This window comes from Haliotis asinina, chromosome 16, assembly GCF_037392515.1.
Source record: "Haliotis asinina isolate JCU_RB_2024 chromosome 16, JCU_Hal_asi_v2, whole genome shotgun sequence".
Classification (NCBI taxonomy): domain Eukaryota; kingdom Metazoa; phylum Mollusca; class Gastropoda; order Lepetellida; family Haliotidae; genus Haliotis; species Haliotis asinina.
The window spans coordinates 12359156-12379372 of NC_090295.1; the positions used below are offsets into that span (position 1 = coordinate 12359156).

General features: G+C 41.0%; 1 protein-coding gene across 1 annotated transcript; it reads right to left on the minus strand.

The window, feature by feature from the left end:
* Positions 1-5226: 5226 nt before the first annotated feature.
* On the minus strand, positions 5227-19635 carry LOC137268215 (sialin-like). The gene is made up of 11 exons (XM_067802755.1): positions 19560-19635; positions 16377-16615; positions 14234-14467; positions 13100-13187; positions 12743-12838; positions 11358-11488; positions 10361-10510; positions 9741-9873; positions 9317-9467; positions 8400-8490; positions 5227-5718 (listed from the first exon to the last, which is right to left on the minus strand). The coding sequence occupies exons 1-11, from the start codon at positions 19633-19635 to the stop codon at positions 5509-5511; spliced, it is 1599 nt and encodes a 532-aa protein (XP_067658856.1). The 3' UTR covers positions 5227-5508.
* Between the last annotated feature and the right edge of the window lie 582 nt (positions 19636-20217).

A 20217-nucleotide genomic window follows, 5' to 3' on the forward strand; every position in this document is an offset into this window, starting at 1 on the left:
CTTTAATATTGCTTACAAAGCACAGCGTGATTTTGAGTGAGTTTAAGAGTAAAATAGGAGAACGTTTAACTACGGCTGAAACTGGTCGTACACTGACTGGAAAAATAAACTTCCACGTGTATACAGTCAAAATTATTTAACACACTGCTAAAGCTTGATGGCGCAAATGCACTGAATGCACTGAATATGCTTATTAAGACGAATGTTTTGAAGAAAAAACATGTTTGAAAACGCGCAAAGATGTCGGTAACGTAACCGACGTCCTGACTATAACTTACAACATGAAGGCTTGAGTATGCTTTCAAGAAGTTAAACGGTGGACATGAGGAAATGTCCACATTTGATGCATCAGTGACATAAATGATGTCCGATGCAATTCCCTATTTTGACTTATACCCTACATTCCCGAATTATTTAAGATGAACAAGTGTCTAGACATAGCATACGTTTATGAGTGAGTGAGTGAGTGAGTGAGTTTAGTTTTACGCCGCACTCAGCAATATTACAGCTATATGGCGGCTGTCTGTAAATAATCGAGTCTGGACCAAACAATCCAGTGATCAACAACATGAGCATCGATCTGCGCAATTGGGAACAAATGACATGTGTCAACCAAGTCAGCGAGCCTGACCACCCGATCCCGTTAGTCGCCTCTTACGACAAGCTGAGTCGCCTTTTATGGCAAGCATGGGTTGCTGAAGGCCTATTCTACCCCGGGAACTTCACGGGTCCATACGTTTTTGACGGGTGCCAACGGTGGGGTAGGATACGCTCACCTTTTCGCGAACACTTGGTGACATCACTATTTTATGGTGATAGGAACCAGAAATGTAAAAATAAAACATGTGTCTAACATATGCTGGGACTCGAACTGGGTCTTCGGCTTGAGTACCGAACGAGATTACACTTTCTCTCTAAAGAACAGATTCTAGTAATTGTGGTGGGTTCAGCTTCATTCAGAATTCTACACCCAACTCTCAGGCATCTACTCGGCACAAAAAGTCAGCGATGGAATCGACTCACAGCAGCATTAACAAGACAAATTTTAACGAGTGTAAATTGGTCCGGCTCCCGTGTCCAACAGCAATGACTACATAATGCAATTTAGAAACTGCCATTCCGTAGGTATGACACAGTCATGGCCGCAGTGTTTGCCCTTAACCCCGAAAAGCTGCAGGCCTTAAAGGACTCTGAATCATAAAAGGTGGTGGGTCCTGATCAGAGTGTGAAGGCCCCACAGTTTAGCTAGAGCAGAAGTAATTATCCGGTAAACAAAAGGATAGGACAAACAAAGTTTAATAGTTTGATTTAACTCAACATCAACTTCGAAGTCTTCTGAAAAGTCAGAATGACATGAATATGTCAGAATCATTAAGTATGCATAAAAAGTCGTCCAGCAGAAGACAAACGCTGTGTGTTTTCAGTCGCCTTTGGGCCAAATGGACTGACGTTCATTTCGAACGCTGCATACTCGTGTGTCTGGAACTGGCCTATCGAAATTCGTGATAGCGTTTACACGAGCACCTAACATCACTGTTGCTAGTTCACTGTTCACTGTGAACACGGTGTATTCTCAGGACATATGAGCCGGGAACGCCACGATATCAGCTTAATCTCAATATTGTTTTTATATTCTGTTGGTAACACTAGTCAGTTTCCCGTTTATTCAGGATAAGTAATTGAAATCGAAGAACGTCGTGTGATTGAAAATACAAACAATGCATACACACGACAACAGTATGTCATATTTCTACGTCAAGAGAAGTAAGTGCTACAAAATTATACCGCGCGTAAATCAGGATTGTCCTGAGAGTGAAATTAATTTTGGTTGTGAAATTGGACATGTTTGCATAATGAATATTACAGTTGTAACATTTCGTCAGAGTGACGGCTGATTATTTATGTTTTTATATGGGCTAACTTGCACGTAATTGGATACAGATTTCCTGTTACCAGTGGGATTATTACACAAGCATGTGTATCATTCTTATTTTCACGAAACAAACTTTTGTATAAATGAGAGCCTTTTGTAAGCAGTTTGACATACATTATTGTATAGCCCTACTGGATTTGTTTGTTATGTTCTTATTTATGTTTTACAGATTAAGAAAATTTTCAGGAAAGAGGGTTCGGGTGATCCTGGCACAGTCAGGCTGATAAAGCTCATTATCACCCGATAGCAACTGGTAAGGCTCATCATCAGCGCCAAGAGATAAGGGGGTGCCAAACCAATGGCACCGAGAACAATGGCGACCCTGACAACAGTGTATTTGGGATGCAAGCGAGACATTTCAAATGTGCGGTTAGCGTGTTTAGAATGCTTTTCCTTAATCTTACCAATCACATTGCCGTCAAAAGGGACAGAGAATTTAATGATATAAATAAATTCATTGGAAAAAGGACAAGATCAGGTTTGTTGGCTGGAATTCGTCTCAGGCTGTATATTAGCCTATTCCACAGAAGTTTGAAAACATCATTTTCCGAGATGCATTGGACATGTTCAGGGTCGTACCATGGATGGACCCCGATCGTGGTCAAGGCCACAGACATGGCGCAGACGATCGTAATAGCAGCGAGCCATGCCATCATGTCTTTTAACATATGTTGTTTGTGTTAAGGAAGGGCATCAACTCACAACGTGTCTGTAAATTCATTACACAGTCGGCATTTCATGTTAATATTTTTTTAAGAATCACATTTTGGCGATTGCGAGTGGGAAGTGACTGGTTTAGAGCAGCGAAAATAAAACCCTCAGTTTTACCTTTGAAACCAGCCGAAGAAGTCAGTTGGATTGCCATTCTGTTTGACACAGTACACTCGATGCAATGGCGTACAGACAATTCATTATTTTGTTTTACAGATTAATTTGAAAATGGAACAGGGAGGGTTCGAGTGATCCTGGCACAGTCCCCAGTCTTGTATCTTGACCAATCCATTATTAGTAACCTTGCCAGGTTTCAGATGATTTCCGTTGAACCGGAAGCTGGCGGGGGGAATGGAGGCGAAGAACGATCTTGCCCTTAAAATGTTAAATAAAATATATTTCACGGGAGTAATTGTTCAACATGGGGTTGAGAATCTGAGAGCACAGTCCAGTGAAAAAATGGGTGTATACCTTTGATGGTGGCGATATTTTATTTTGACATGAAAAATATTTTTCGAACCGAAACGAGGGAAGAACGTTGCCAACCTTTGCTGGCCTCGTTTGCATACATGGCTGGTCATATTATATATGCTGCGCAGCCCCATTTGCGCTACAGTTTGCCTGTGAACCAACCTATCCCACTAGTCGCCTCTTACCACAAGCATGGGTTACTGAACATCAGTTCTAAAACTGGTCTTCACGGGTCACAGAATGCATTAAGGAGTCCAAATTGGTAATCTTTTGTTTTGGAATTATTCAGTCGAGTTCAGCTAAGACGGTCACAGAGTCAATTTAATGTATATTGATGCTATTATCCAGATGGCGTCTGTACGTGTGAAATCTTATATTCTCATTATATAGCATTTATGGTTACACTGCTGACAGATAATATGATAGATAATTTCCCCCGCAAATTTATGATTTGTTGCACCCTTCCTATACTTTGATAATTACGTCTTAGGTAGCTATTCGAGTTGGTGAGGTAAATTTAGTTTTAAGTTGTACTCACCAGTTTTCCAGCTGCATGAATAATCGAGTCTAGATCAGATAAGCCTGTGATCAATTATTGTTATTTGAACACAAATATGTATTACACATATCTTACTTGTTAAAGATAACATTACACATAAATCCAAAATAAACTCAGTGTATTATAACGAACCTTGAACCTTATTTAGCTAAGGTCAACGTATTTTAGCGACAGTTTTAACATGTCTGTCTTGGTGTAGGATCCTCGGACAACGGAATAACTTTCTCACATACGAGAATATCAGCTTTGTAAAAATGTATATAAACCTATAACATTTCCAGTTTTGGACAAGCATAGTAAACCACAGTGAGTGAGTGAGTGAGTTTAGTTTTACGCCGCACTCGGCAATATTCCAGTTTTATGGCGGCGGTCTGTAAATGATCGAGTTTGGACCAGACAATACAGTGATAAACAGCATGAGCATCGATCTGCGCAATTGCATGGGAACCGATGACGTGTCAACCAAGTCAGCGAGCCTGACCACCCGATCGAGTTAGTCGCCTCTTACGACAAACATAGTCGCTTTTTACGGTAAGAATGGGTTGCAGAAGGCCTATTCTACCCCGGACCTTCACGGGTCCCCAAACCGGACGTGATTTCATAAATTCAGTTAGAACAAACAACTAGGTTTCAATATAACCCAGATCCTTGTACCTTTAAAGTTTGAATAAAGTCAGCATCAGTTTCACAAGTCACAAGCAGCATAATCCAAATCAGACTACGCACAAGGACTATAAGTGAGTGAGTTAATTTAGTTGTAAGCCGTTTTTAGCAACATTCCAGCAATATCATGGCGGGAAACACCTGAAATGGGTTTCACACGTTATACCCATGCGGGGAATCTAACCCGGGTCATCGGCGTGATGAGTGAACGTTTTAACCACTAGGCTTGACATCGCTATATTTTTCTTTATAAATCTTATTTTTTATTTATTTATTTTCCCATTTGGAGTGAAGGAGTTTCGCCTGACGTCGCTTTAGGAATATTCCAGCAATATAATGGCAGTTAACACCAGAAATGGGCTTCACAGAATGTACGCATGAATCGAACCCAGAACTTCGGTGTGACGAGGGAACGTTTTAGCTACCCATCCGCCCCACTTCTGTTTGGAAATTGCATCGAAAACACCCTGCGTATTAAACGACCTCAACTGCCGGATGTCGGCAACAGTCTTCAACTATGATGTCGTATCTCGTGAGATACTGTCACGAGGGTCACAATTTCTAGAACTAGTGTAGACCACAAATAACACAAATGGAATAACGTATACAAGTTGATTTTGATTTTTCGTTTGTGCTCAAGGGAAACGTTGCCACAGTCATTTCACTCTTCAAAACAAAGAATCAAGTACTAGACTAAACTACTAATATTTTTGTTATAAATGTAGCCAAGACAATGATATCCCTTATTTGTTTCACATAGGCATTTTCATTTCTTAGGCCCTGCAACGACACCAAGACCTCGATTTCATTCGATTTTCGATACTGGACCAGCGATTCGATCATTGTCGATTCGATTCTTCATAGCAATCAAACATGTAAAAACATCAGATTTTATTTAACTCTCCAAGTTTATTAAGCAAAACACATGACACTAAAACTTTGTCCGAGATAAGACAAGGAAATCAGGAATGCAGATGTTGCAACCGTGTAAATAAACAAGTAAAATATGATGTTTAAACACAGAAGATGGCTCAAATATGGAATCGAAATAGTCATATGGTGATCGAAAATCGAAACTAAAGTGTCAGATTCCATCTTCGCTGGAACTGAAATTTCAATGGCAATGAAGTTGTAGTGTAGTGTTCTTCTAGTAGTGGTAAAGTCTTTGACGCTACATCGGAGGTTCTTCTACTTTTTCCTTTACGCTGTCCACGGCTATATATCTATGCGATTTCTTGTCCGTTGTTATGGTCAGCTCTACTTTGTCATGGTTGTTCCATGGCTGTGCGTCACCGCTGGCGAGGAAAGCGAAGATAACCGCACCTGCCACCAGAAACCCCGAACATATGCACAGCACGAGACGCCATTCCTCGGCAGTTTTCTGAGAAAAAGTGTAAAATATTTATTAGATTTAATATTAAAGGTGACTAGTGAGTGAGTGAGTGAGTGAGTGAGTTTAGTTTTACACCGCACTCAGCATATTCCAGCTATATGGCGGAGGTCTGTAAATAATCGAGTCTGGACCAGACAATCCAGTGATCAACAACATGAGCATCGATCTGCGCAATTGGGAACCGATGACATATGTCAACCAAGTCAGCGAGTCCGACCACCCGATCCCGTTAGTCGCCTCTTACGAAAAGCACAGTCACCTTTTATGGCAAGCATGGGTTGTAAAGGTGACTAACATGACAGTGAAGACTGGATTCCCATCATGTTGTGTGGTGTAACGATTCAATTTCACGCAGTTACTATTATTTGTTGGTTTTTATCACCAAAACAATACTATTCAAAATTCCTCAAGGTGTTGACAGATAATCAAGTGATCAACAACATGAGTATCGTTTAACTTAACTGGGATACGATAACAACAATATCGGCGAAGCTGACCACCCGATCTGATTAGTCGCCTCTTTGGGACAAGGATGGGGTGCTGAAAACCAATTCTAACCAATTCAATTTTTAAGGTTGTAAAGTATTACATACAGTGTAACGTATTCATTGTGGACAATTTATGAGATGTTAACATAATACCTGCGTGGAGGCAATATATTTCCTATACGGTGCCAAATCACAAGAAAATAAACAAATTGAGACAGAATGAAGTCGTAATGAAAATTTAATTCTTTTCAGTTGAGGATTTGTTTTCAAAAGCAATAATGTAATTCGTCAGAACACTTGCGAAGTGTAAATATTTTGAACTTGACTCCGTGGCCTAAATCTAGCCTGAACGTCAGTCGGCCATCACTGTCGGGCCTATTCGTCATGTTGAGAAGTGTTCCCCGAGAAGAAGATTCTGGGGAGCATTTAATTAGGAAACTGAACAGCAAAGATGAATGTGAATAACAGGGAACTGTATGTCTCAAATAGTTGAGCGTAATGTACTTCATCGGGGGACGAGTTACTGTAAATAAGTCGGCAACGCTTTGCGCAGGATGCCAGTGACGCCTTCTCATCGCGGCTTGGAATTCCCACTTGTCGAGATTCGATGTTTATGTTGAAGACTTCACCGAAAATTGGGTCTGAAAACACAGCCTACAACCTCGAACGAGGACGATTTCAAGCCTATTGTGTTCAGATTCTGGGAAGTGCTTTTGACCCCTACATAAGAAACCACGGGAGGCATTGCAGTGACATGTTTGTGCGGGAGGACGCGAATGGATGCGGCTGACAGTGGCAGTGGTAGAGATACGAGAGCACCGCTCTTCTTTTGATGTTGTGTGTTACTGTGCAGTCCTGACAACATACACGTAGTAGGTATTCAATCTCTTAATAACATTCACAACTCTTCCACCCAAATGTCCGTCAATTTTGATGAAATCAATAACTTTTACGGGCGACGTATAATAGGTATAATAGAAAATATATGTGAAATACTTAACGGTTACACAGTCAAATCACAGAGTATATCATGCATTTATGCTATTTCTATAGATGAAGTCATGATAAATATGCATCGCTAAATCAAAGTAAAATTTTATTTTTTGTATTCAATAGCTAAATTTTAGTATGTAAAATAATAAGCCTGCGGGTATTGTTCTCAAAGTTGTAAGGTGGGCGCACACGCAGAAAATAATATTCGTCTTTGTTTCAATTCAAATTACAGGCTTAAAAAATTCTTTGGTCACGGGTAATGTTTAAATAACGTCCAGTTTCAATGAGAAAAGAGCTGTCCGAAACTTTTTCAAAGTTACGTTATACAGGATAATCATCCTGGATTATTTGTGATTTATACATTTTGTAATAAGAACACTTACTTCACCAAGCTAACGATGCAGTCCATGTCTGTATATAAATATCTATTAATCTTTGTGTTAATGAAAAACAACAAAATTTGATTTTGAATATACATTCTGGCCATGCCAAACCTGCCCGTAGCAACTATTAAGAAGTATCTCTCTTACACCCGTGACCCGATGTCTTTTTCCGTTATTGTCATAGAGCAACATCATATTATAACATTTTGGGGGAAGTCTGTATGAAGGCATGTCAAGAAGTTTGAAAACACTTGAAAAAGCGTTTTTGCTTGCAGTGCAGCCTGATTTTAACACTTATTCCATGTCAGATTTCTACCGAAATAGACACCAAAATATTATAAAATACTGTGGTCTCTAAAATCTCCCTTCCAAATGTCCAGTACTCATTACGTGATAACTGCCCTCTATTCTATTTAAATACAAGAACTTTTGTCTTATCCCTGTTAACTGTCAATTTCCATTCATCACATTAAGTTACAAGTTCATCTATTTGTCTCTGTAGCCCTTTTACTGTGGATGAAAAAAGAATGGTATCATAAATTCAAGATGGCGGATTTTCTTTTCAGTGAACCTGGTTACAACAATCATCTGCAAACAGTAGTAGGAATAGCTCTGTTTAACCTGGATGAAGCTGGATACCAAATTACTATTCTCATTTGTTTGCTAAGGTAATTCATTGGTAAAAAGGGTAAATAGAAACGGACTTAAAAGGCGATGTTACAAACATGTGGTGTATATTTGGGTTCCAAGCTACAATGCTTTGTCTGGAATATTGTGGGGCGTTCAAAGAGAAAACCACACTTACGTTTGGCGTGAGAGCCCCAGCTACAAGAGGGGCTATCATCCCTGGGATAGTAGCCATTGTGTTGGTAAAACCAAATAGTAAACCAGAATAACTGCAAGACAATGAAGACACTGTTTAAACTAGATTTAGTTATAACCACAATTATATGGGAATGGATATATTCTTGCAAAACGTTCGCGTGTAACGTTCGTGTTTTACTTTTTCTTAAAATTACTTTTTGTGAAAAGAAAACACAACAAACCAAAACAAAGCGACAGAGTTATTGGTTCTGTTCCTTGTTGGGATGCGTGGTTTATGTTCAGCACGTCTCCACATTTGGTACACACATCCTGACGCAGGGGTTTTAACTTCTTACTGAATATTATGCAAGGAGTGGTCCAGAAAAGGTGGGCTTGTCCTGCCGATGGCACACATCACTCACGCATTTGAGTTAGGTTTTACGCTGCTTTTAATGGGCTTCAAACAATGCACTTATGTGGGAAATCGAGCCTTGTGAGTGAGTGAGTGATTGAGTTTAGCTTTACGCCGCACCAGCTATATGGCAGCGGTCTGTAGACAATCGAGTCTGGACAAGACAATCCAGAGATCAAAGACATGAACATCGATCTGCGCAATTGGGACCCGATGACATGTGGCAAGTCAGCGAGTCTGACCACCCGATCAAGTTAGTCGCCTCTTACGACAAGCACAGTCGCCTTTTATGGCAAGCATGGGTTGCCCCGGTTCTTCATGGATCCTAACTTAAGAAAACGTGGATAGTTTCATACTCCCAATTGCGCAGATCGATGCTTGTGATGTTGATCACCGGATTGTCGGGTCCAGACTCGATTATTTACAGTCCGCCGCCATATAGTTGGATGATTGCTGAATGCGGCGTAAAACTGAACTCACTCACTCTTATGTAAGTCTTGACGTACTTGGGGGCAATGTCGACGTGGTTCACCATGTATCCTGCTTTGCTTATTCCCAGACAACCTACGGCGGCACACAGCAAGACGACTGCAACCATCCTATTTTCACATTTCACAAAACCTGTTGCCACAAGGAAAACGGCAACCGAGAGAAACGCTGAAATGGGGAGTGTTTATATCATTATAATTCTCCCCTGAAAAAGACGAGAAAGCACATTAGTTATTGAACTAATTTAAGATCTGGAACTACTTTAAAGTACAGAGATGTCTTTCCAGTATCTGAATGTAAAATCACAAAGATGATGATCCATGTATTAACTGCCTTTCCTAAACAGCCACGTGAAATCAACATGGTCACAATTGCTTTGTCCCTTCAGTATATTTGGAAAACTACGTGTTTCATACCAGTGGGTTAAGGACACACACAAACCTGTGTTCTGGCAGATCTTTCTGACCTTTGTGGTGCCAAGTTGGGTTTTGGCTCTCACGAAATCAGCCACCTGACCAGACATCACTGCCGCCACAGAATGACAGATGTAGGGTAAGGAGGATATCAGTCCGTTCTGTAACAATATATGCATACTACTCCTTAAAGGATTAGACTCACTGCTTAAAACGCAGCCATTTACTTCAGTCAACTGTTCTAAACTAGATTTGGAAACTATTCCATACTGTTTGAAGGTACCGTGTACACACGAACTGATGTATTGTAACGTTGAGAAGATTATTGCCATGAGTTCACTAAATGATAAAACTGGGCGAAAATTGGCAAATTCTTAACAAAACTTTACATCAGAACGCAGCTGTTCACATGATTTGATTGACGTCAGCGCTCTGGCAGATCAACACATGTGTTGTGATTGTCTGGTGAGACCTTGATTGACGTCAGTCTCTGGCAGATCAATATAGGTGTTGTGAAACTAAACTAATTGGATTGCAATCCAGTGTCATGGTGTCATGTGTCATGGTGACATAGTGACATGATGGCATTGTGACATGATGACATGAAGCCATTGTGTCATGGTGACTTGGTGACATGGTTCAACAAACCTGGCGGATGTCAAACTTGAGAACTTCCTTCATGAAAGTAGGAAGGACAGTGATGAGAGTGTAATTGGTCCAGTTGTTGCACATATGAGCCAGGATGATGGCCCAGAGAGGTCCGGACTTGGCCATGGCCAACCATGGTGTCGATCGAGTCTGAAATACGTGGAAATACTTGTCCCTTTTAAAATATGGTTTACATTGTACACTCAATACCATAACATTGGATTGACATGTACTTAAGTCATTTATAGAATTCCTTTAAATTGGGTTGTGTGGTAATACGTGGCATACGAGTTACTTTAAATTATTAGACACAGAACACAAAACTTTATGTTACAAAACAAGTTCTTGTGTGGAGTTCGGTATAAGTTAGGCACGCTGGTCATAGCGAAAAAGTAATTTACTGGACAGAGTGTAAAAGTAGCGTGACTGTCAAGGATATACACTACAATGCTGGATGTCCCAGTTCCTTTCATTAATTGAAATTAAATCAATTCAAACACCTATGCGTTTCGGGTTCCGAAGAGAACGAGGGAACTTGCAATTGCTGGGTATTTATCGGAGGACCTCAAGACAGTTGTCTGAGGTAAAAGTAAATGTACATACAGGTTCTAGTTAAAGCTAGTTGCAGAGTATGAGCCTGAGGCTTTCAGGTGGTATAACAGCTTTAAATACACTATCTGTGGATACTGAAGCATTGTATTGATTCCAGTGTCCGATGGTTGTTATCAACGTGTTCTCATAGTGTTCTCATAGTGTTCTCATAGCCTGTAGACAACTGCTGTATTCCCATCAGTCATTACATACCGTTATTGTTCCGAATTTTATAATGATACGAAGAAATGGGTAGAGCTACATTCCATCGAAACACCCGCTCAAAATGTATTATTGTTGAATGGGGACTAACTAAATGTAAAGGGTAGTATCGCTCATCGTTAGGATGGTAGACGTATCACATTTGTCTTGTGAGGTTGAGAGTGGAATTGTTCATACATCGTACCTTAACGTTCGTCTTGTAGCCTATTTTCTTCTCGATGTAAGCAATCTCCTTCTCAGATATGAATTTATGTTTGCGGGGATTGTCAGCTGACAGCAACATCCACAGGCCAAACCAGACCAAGTTTCCAGCACCTACGAGTAGCGTGGAACATATATCAGTTTATATAGTTAGATATAAGATGAGTGAGTGAGTGAGTGAGTTTAGTTTTACGCCACACTCAGCAATATTCCAGCTATATGGCATCGGTCTGTAAACAATCGAGTCTGGACCAGACAATCCTGTGATCAACAACATGAGCATCGATCCGCGAAATTGGGAACCGATGACATATGTCAACCAAGTCAGCGAGTCTGACCACCCGATCCCGTTTGTCATCTCTTGTGACAAGCATAGTCGCCTTTTATGGCAAGCATGGGTTGCTGAAGACCTATTCTACCCCGGGATCTCACGGGTCAGATATCAGATGAACAGATGGCCTGTCGTCGAATGCAGTTGGTAGTAACGATGACCGAAACGTGAGGAATCGAACTCGGGTCTTCAGCATGACGAGCCAACGCTTCAACCACAAGGCTACCCCACCGCCCCAACAGATGTACAGAAACAAGAGGTTGAACTACGTGTAAGTAGTGATCGTAAACAAGTTATGATGTAGTAACACCGGAACTATTCTGCATTTCGTGACTAGAAACGTTTTGCATACATAATGAACGCTTTAACTGAAAATTCAGCCATCAAAGGACAGGAAAACAAGATGTTGTTCACAATTAGCAAGTAAACATTCACATGATTGTATCTACATAAAGAGTGGAACATGTGGAATCACATCTGGTCCCTATGGATTCACGTCTGAGAGCTTTTTTTCATAATCAATGGTTAAGACTTATAGAGTATTACTGTAGAAATATAATTTCTAAATTCGAAAATTTCTGCTGATGACAATAAGTGAGTGAATGAGTATAGTTTTACGTCGCACTCAGCAATATTCCAGCTATATGCTGGCAATTTGTAAATTACTGAGTCTGGACCAGACAATCCAGTATTCGACAGCATGGACATCGACCGACGTCACTGGGATACGATGACATGTGTCAACCACGTCAGCGATCCTTACCTGATCCCGTTACCTGTTGTGACAAACATGGGTTACTAAAGATCAGTTCTAAATAGGATCATCACGGGTGATGACAACATCGACGACGATTCATATGTATGGTGATGGTAATGACTGACAATAATTTTAAGCAGTTTTCAAATTGTCATTGTCAAATATAAAGAATTCACTGCCAGTATCATACCATGTAGCATTATCAACATCACATCTAGTTGTAGCTGTTGTCTTAAAACATAATTTGCTTTAACTACTGAGTAGGCAAAACTATACAAACCAAAGACGTAGAATATGGATCCCCAGCCGTTGTCAAACCCGTTGGCACAGAGGTACCCAGACAGTGCGAATGCGATGATAGTGCCCACGTGAGATCCTGCAGGTGATACGGGCATTGTCATATGAGTTTCCCAATGAATATTCATATGTCTGTATCTCTCGGATTGTGTTTCATCACAACTCAGTTAAAATGTGAAGTACCTTCCTATTTGGGGAGTGGGGTGGGGGTTCATTAGGGGAGATGTTTATCCTGCACTTCAGGCAGTGTACATGCAAAGAAACTAAAAGCAGTCTGTTTTAGTCACGTCTTTCAGGGTCAGGTGATATGTGTGCATTACTCTACGTTGCGTTGCGTTACCTGCATAACAAACCGACATGAGTTTGCTTCTCTCGAGGGGAGGCGCCCATCTCCCCCATAGTGAATGTGTAGCAGGAAATGACACGCCCTGAGACATCCAAAAATAAAGATAAGCATCCTTTGCGAAAAAAATAAAATCAATTCATCAGATTGTATATAAAAAGCAAGTTGAATAGAAAAAGTGTATAAAATACCACAACTGCATTTAAACGCATTTACTTCGTCACTAGCGATCGGAACCAGAACGGTGGATCCGAGAAGGAACAGTGAGCACGAAGAAATCGGGTGATCTTCGATCTATTAGTTGTATGATCTAAAATGGAATCGGGCCAAGAGTGAGTGAGTGAGTGAGTGAATAAGGTTTTACGAAGCTTTTAACAATATTCCAGCAATAACAAGGCGGGGAAACCAGAAATGGGCTCACACATTGTACCCACGTGGGTAATCGAACCCAGGTCTAATGTGTGTTGAGCGAACGTTTTAACCACTAGGCTACCCGACCGCCCCTAACATCGAAACCAAGCAAATAAAACAGGTGCGCGCAGAGTGGTCAATTCTGAAAGACGGATACAGAGTTTTCAGGAAACAACCAGCATTTCAAGGGTTGTATGACATTGAGAATTGTCTAAGTACGTTGAGCCATGTCCAGGAAGCTCAGGAATTTCTATTCTTTAACTTTCGAAGTACAATCACGACATCACGCGAAGATAGTTCGTCGTATATTAGTGTCATTAGATGCTGTTTGATCAGGGCCCCGTTTCACGAAACTCCCGTAAGCCTAAGATCTCGTAACTTTTCTCGTAGCATCCATAGCTCCTGTGTTACAGTATAGGAGGTACAATGGCTACGAGAAAACTTACGAGATCTTAGGCTACAAGCGTTTTGTGAAACGGGCCCCAGATCTATTGTACTCAGGCCCTGATAAAACTTACCACATGTAAAACGTGGAGAACATTTGGAAATTTGTCAGATCACTAACACTAGTGATGTTAGATGCATATCCTAATTATTGCGTGCACATGTTGCCAATTATTGTTTGTAAATTGTCTTGCCTTTACACGTGTTTGTGACAAAGGCGCAATCTATTTGCCAACATCTAGTATTTTAGTACAAGTTTGATTTGTTGAAACTCACCGCTGCAAATCCCATGATGAATCTCACTGCATACAAAACATACAGATTCAGACGAGCACTGACAGGGGTGAGAATGGTCCCAAGTCCGTTGACGAACATCCCGAGTCCCCACACCCGCCGTGCCCCGTAGCGTCCTGCCAGCCACCCTCCAGGTATTTGTGTGAAGATGTAGCCGTAGAAATACATAGCCAGAATACGCGACCTGGTGGGCTTGTTCCAGTCAAACTCTCCTCTCTGGAACACAATTACCGGTAAGGTAAATATGATCCTGGTATTTTGTGTAAAGAACCTGTGTGAGAATTCACTGAAAGTCGGGGCAACTGTACCTATACACGACGTACAGCATGTACTGATCTTTTGCAGTATTTGGGGACTACTCTGTGGCATTCTAAGGGGCTTACGAGTAACCTTAGAAAATAATTCAATAATTTAGTACGGAAAATTTACATGTATTTAACATTTTTTGGGTGTTCAACAATCTCATTTGCACAGTGTCACTCTTGTTTATATAAGTGAGTGAGTTTAGTTTCACGCCGCACTCAGCAACATTCCAGCTATATGGCATCGGTCTGTAAATAATCGAGTCTGGACCAGACAATCCAGCGACCAATAACATGAGCATCGATCTGCGCAATTGGGAACCGATTATATGTGTCAACCAAGTCAGCGAGCCTGACAACCCGATCCCGTTAGTCGCCTCTTACGACAAGCATAGTCGCCTTTTATGGCAAGCATGGGTTGCTGGCCTTTTCTACCCCGGCACCTTCACAGGTCCTTGTTTATATAACAAGGAATTCATTATTCAGAAAGATATCGAAGACGTATGATGCAACTACTTCTGGCAAATAAATGAGTGATATCTTATGTGCATTATTCTGGACATAGTACCTACAGGTATGACCTGATATCTTTAAAGCTGACAAAATTTACTCATGGATTTTGTTGTTTAAAATGGGCTAGAGGTTTTCAGAAAGTTTGGTCTTAACTCCGTTGTCAGTTTACACTTTTGTAACATTATCTGACCAACCTGTAAAAACAGATGAGAGGGGAGGGCACGTTAAAGAAAAACATTCAAAAGTAGGCTTAAATGGTGAAAATATGTAGTTGAGACGGCGTGCCTGTCCTTTGATATTCTTGGATGAAACACGACATTCAGAATACTGATACCTCCACACGATGAATCATATCAGTCAAGTTATGTCACCACCCTCGCATTAGTAAGGAGTAAGGTCACGAAGCTGTTGAAGTTAAGCAAAGTTGGGCGCTAAGAGCTCTTGAGTGGGTGACCGTTTTTGACAGCTGAACACCCGTGAGTTTCTAGGACTTCAGTCCTGCCCCACAACGAAACACATGTAATATATGTGGCCTCACCTTAGGCAGGTGGTTTGTTCAAAATTGCCTCTGTTCACCTAGCAGAAAATGGTTATCATGTTGGATAAAGTCATGAGACTAGCTAGCAGTCAGCTTGTGTTATCCGGGGTAATAATCAAATTCTGATTACAGCGTCCAGTACGCCACTAGACAGATAGATACTAGGCGCTGTATAAATGACCAATTATTATTTGTATTATTTACATTTGGTTAAAGTGGACTCTTCGTGGCATATATTCAATATGCACACATGATTGAAATTCATGATGGACGCAATGAATGAGTTGTGTGTTGATACAGATGGCTGGCCCGAAAAGTGAAACAGAAGGCTTCCTGCTCGATCTGCTGGGATCAAACGGGACATGGGTGTGAGCATAACTGGCTCTTTACTGCAGTTATTTATTAATCGTAGTCTGTAAATATGAATAGCCAGAATGACCATAATATTACTCACCCGTTGAAGATACTGCAGTGTAATATTTGTACGGCAATACTGAACTAGTGTAATACCGCTTGACGTATGACGCCAAAATGGTTCAAAGTTGTGACGTCACAATGCTAATGCCAATGTCGCAATTTTACTGGACCTTGCTTGACTCACGGAAAGCTGAGAGTCCTCACACTGTAGGGAATTTCGCGGCAGTTTCTGTCAATTTATGTTGGCGAGCAATAAACAGAATACAACACTCGCTTCCGTGAAATATCAGCAAATATCAGTGAAGTACAGATATTGTACTTGCCATTGTGTCATAAAGATATGATAATTGATTACCTGAGTAGTTGTTGAGATAGCTTGTTCCAAAATGCCACATGCATCATCAAGAACATCAAGAGACCCCGACGTCGACGTCACGTTGAGTCCAGAGCTGTTGTCATCTGATGTGAAGTTCGACGTCGCCGACCGCACCATGCAGATGATGGCCACGCTGATGTTGACGCGAGTGGCGTAAACGAAAACGAAACCGAAGAAGGACACGTAAGCCAGAATCCATCGTCTGGCGAATGGGCTGACTGCAAGGAAATATATATCCCGGTGAACAATCAAGATTGCGTCGACTCAGTGCAATATCAATGTACTCTATGTCATACCGTTTCTGTATATCACAACCAATAGTCTGATCAGGTGCTTTTGTGTGTTTGTGAAACCTCGCACATCGCAATAGTCCACCCATAAGGTGACGGTCTGTAAATGAAGGAGTCTAGCACGGAAATCCAGGGATTAACAGCATGAGCATCGGTTTATGAAGCTGGTATACAATGACATGTGTCAACCAAGTCTGACCACCGGATCAAATTAGACGCATCTTACGACTGCGATCAAGACCATATTATTGTCAATAGTATAAAGATACCCTCCAGGACAAACATATTTAGTAGTGGCTGTGTAGACATTAAGGTGCACTGTTGGGTTCGGACGGATATTCCAGATTGACGGCGGCGGTCTGTAAATAATCGACCGGTGATCAACAGCATGAGCATCGATCTACACAACTGACATACGACGACGTGTCAACAAACCAACCAACCAACCGATAGTGTTAGTCGCCTATAGTGTTAGTCGCCGATAGTGTTAGTTGCCTATTACGACAAGCATGGATTGCAGAAAACCACGTTGTGTCGATGACCAAACTGCAGTTGGTCGGGCGATGAGAAAAAACTGTTTCCCAAAAATAAGAGGACATTTTGCCAATCCCTAAGAGGATTTATAATGAAAACGTCTTAAAGTCTGAAGGAGTAAGTGAGTGAGTGAGTGAGTTTGGTTTTACGCCGCTTTTAGCAATATTCCAGCAATATCACGGCGGGGCACACCAGAAAATGGGCCTCACACATTGTACCCATGTGGGGATTCGAACCCGGGTCTTCGGCGTGTAATGATTAAGTAAGGAGGTTTACAGAACTATTCGGAAAAATACTTTTCTCTAGAGTCGTAGGGCATATGTGTATAGTCCGTTTGGCTCAAAAGCGGACCGATGAATTGCAATGTCACTCGAAAACTAATAACCATAGCATAGCCAATGAAACGCTGATCATAATCAAAAGATCACTTCAACTCTCTCAGGTTTTTGCAGAATTTTTGTCCAAATAATAAAAAGCTTGTTTAACAATCTATCATTATCAACTATGCTTTCTCGCACACATGGCTGTCCCTTTTTCTGCACTCCTCCCTCGTAACAAATAGTGAACTGTCTCAATAATTTCATGATGGTTAGTTAAACAAATATTTTTTTTTCAAGGAAAAATATTCTGCACAAAATTCAGTGATGTGATGTTCTGATTATGATCATGCTGTTGGTCACTGGATTGTCTGGTCCAGACTCGATTATTTAAAGACCGCCGCCATATAGCTGGAATATTGTTGAAGGCGGCGTACAACTAAACTGACTGACTCACTCATCACACTGGGCCACAACTTCAGGAGGAAAGAGAGCATTACAATTTTCTTGATCTGCACGTGATGTCCATGTGAAACCTGATGTTCTATATACACTTTGTTGTATTCCCTAATATCTCTCCATATTGTCGGTAACACAGCACTCACCACTTCACCGAAAATTCCGTCCAACATATACCCTGCTTCAAATAGCGTCCATTCTTTGAGCAACACATGCGGTATCCATTCGCTTTTGTCAACACATGAAGAGGGATCGTTTCTTGCATTACATAATCAGGACGTCCGTTTCCTACTGTTCATCAGCACGGTTTATACACTATGCATGTGAATCAAGCGGCTCTCCCTTTTAGTATCGCGAAAAACAATAGTCTGTTTACATGTATATTTAGCATGTAAACGTTTATATTAATTCACAAACTGTTTATTCTGGGGCGGTATGTGCATGCATAATGTTCTTATTTATCAATCTGGATTTCAGGGGTGAAATATATACAGTTTTATCAACTTCAGAAATGTTTTGACATTCTGGAAGCCCATTCACAGGTAACCATGACACTGAATAGAGCTAATTTAAGTTCATGAAGAACAAATTTCTGCTTTTGATATGGAGTGAGTTTCATTTTACGCCATACTCAACAATATTGAGTTGGCGGTCTGAAAATAATCGAGCCTGGACCAGACAATCTAGTGATCAACAGCATGACCATCGATCTTCTCAACTGGGAACCGACAACATGTGTCAGCCAAGTCAGCGAGCCTGACCACCCGATCACGTAAGTGGCCTCTTAGGACAAGCTTGGGTTACTGAAGACCAATTCTACCGTGGATCTTCATGGGTCGCTATCGTTATAGAAGTGGACAAGGTCGATTCATTTCACGCTGCTTAGGATTATAGTATTGTGGTTTTATCACGGCGAACCAGAAGAAGGGCTGATTCCACGCTATATGTAGTTTTCGTTTTGTTTATTAGCGCAACAGACATCAATAGTCCAGCAACTTGAAGGCGGGCTGTAATTGATCGAGCATAGACCAGACAGTCCAATGTTTGATGTCATGAACACCGATCTACGATGACACGGATGAATCAACACAACGACCATCCGATCTCGATAGTCACCTCTTCAAAAAATAATAAAAAAAACATTGGCTGATGATAGTATTTTCTAATACAGTCCTTCACGAGTCTCATGATACATGGGGGGGTATTAATAGTAATATACAGCCCGTGAAGGTCTACCCGGGGTAGAAAAGGCCTTCAGAAACCCATGCTGGCCATAAAAGGCGACTATACTTGTAGGAGTCGACTAACGCTATCGGGTGGCCAAGCTCGCTGACTTGGTTGACACATGTCATCGGTTCCCAATTGTGCAGATCGATGCTCATATTGTTGATCGCTGGATTGTCTGGTCTAGACTCGATTATTTACAGACCACCGCCAAATAGCTGGACTATTGCTGAGTGCGGCGTATAACTAAACTCACTCACTCAGCAGTAATATTCCTCTGTTCACAAAGAACCTTCAGTTTGAAACATACATTACTTGATGGACACAAGAGAACTTACCAGCGTCCTCGTCCTTGACCTTTTGACCTGCTACCTGCTGTTTCATGAGCTGACCATCGCCCGATTGGTCAGACATAGTCATTGATGATTCCTGAGTAGAGTAGATGCGCTGAAACATTACTGTTTTTGAGTTTGTAAATACGTCAGAGATGTTTTAAATGCATATGGCAGGTGTCCGTGATAAAACGTAGAAGACTGAAACAAACAAAAGGCTCCAGTCAGGACACAATCTAGGGAACATTTTCAGAATCAGGAATTAAAGAGTTATACGCCTGCAGAACTACAGTGAAGAGCTACCATGGCAGATATCTTGAAATTTTATGCACGCTTCAAAATGACAAATTTGACATGACGGTTATGTGTATTGATTCCTGACAGTAATTAACTCATGAAGAAAATATTGCTGTTTACACAACGCAAGAATATGCTGGCACTAGAAATGGTTAGAGGTCCGTCCATAAACAAATCATAAACTACTGCTTGACATGTATTAGATGAGAATGTTCTGGAGGGCGTTCCCATATATGCAAATTGGGGTCATTTGTCAGGTCGTGGCTCATCTAATACTGGTTCATCAGTAACGAAACACCACAGTTTCGAACAGATTCCATGACGCGTAAAAGACTAATGATGTAAATTATAAGATCGATAGGTCATA

Coding starts and splice junctions, on each gene's coding strand:
- LOC137268215 (XM_067802755.1), bottom strand. CDS start 19,635: ATGTCTGACCAATCGGGCGATGGTCAGCTCATGAAACAGCAGGTAGCA. Junction 11,489..12,742: donor ATCCATATTCTACGTCTTTG/GTTTGTATAGTT, acceptor CGCTACTCGTAG/GTGCTGGAAACTTGGTCTGG. Junction 10,511..11,357: donor GCTACAAGACGAACGTTAAG/GTACGATGTATG, acceptor CACGTATTTCAG/ACTCGATCGACACCATGGTT.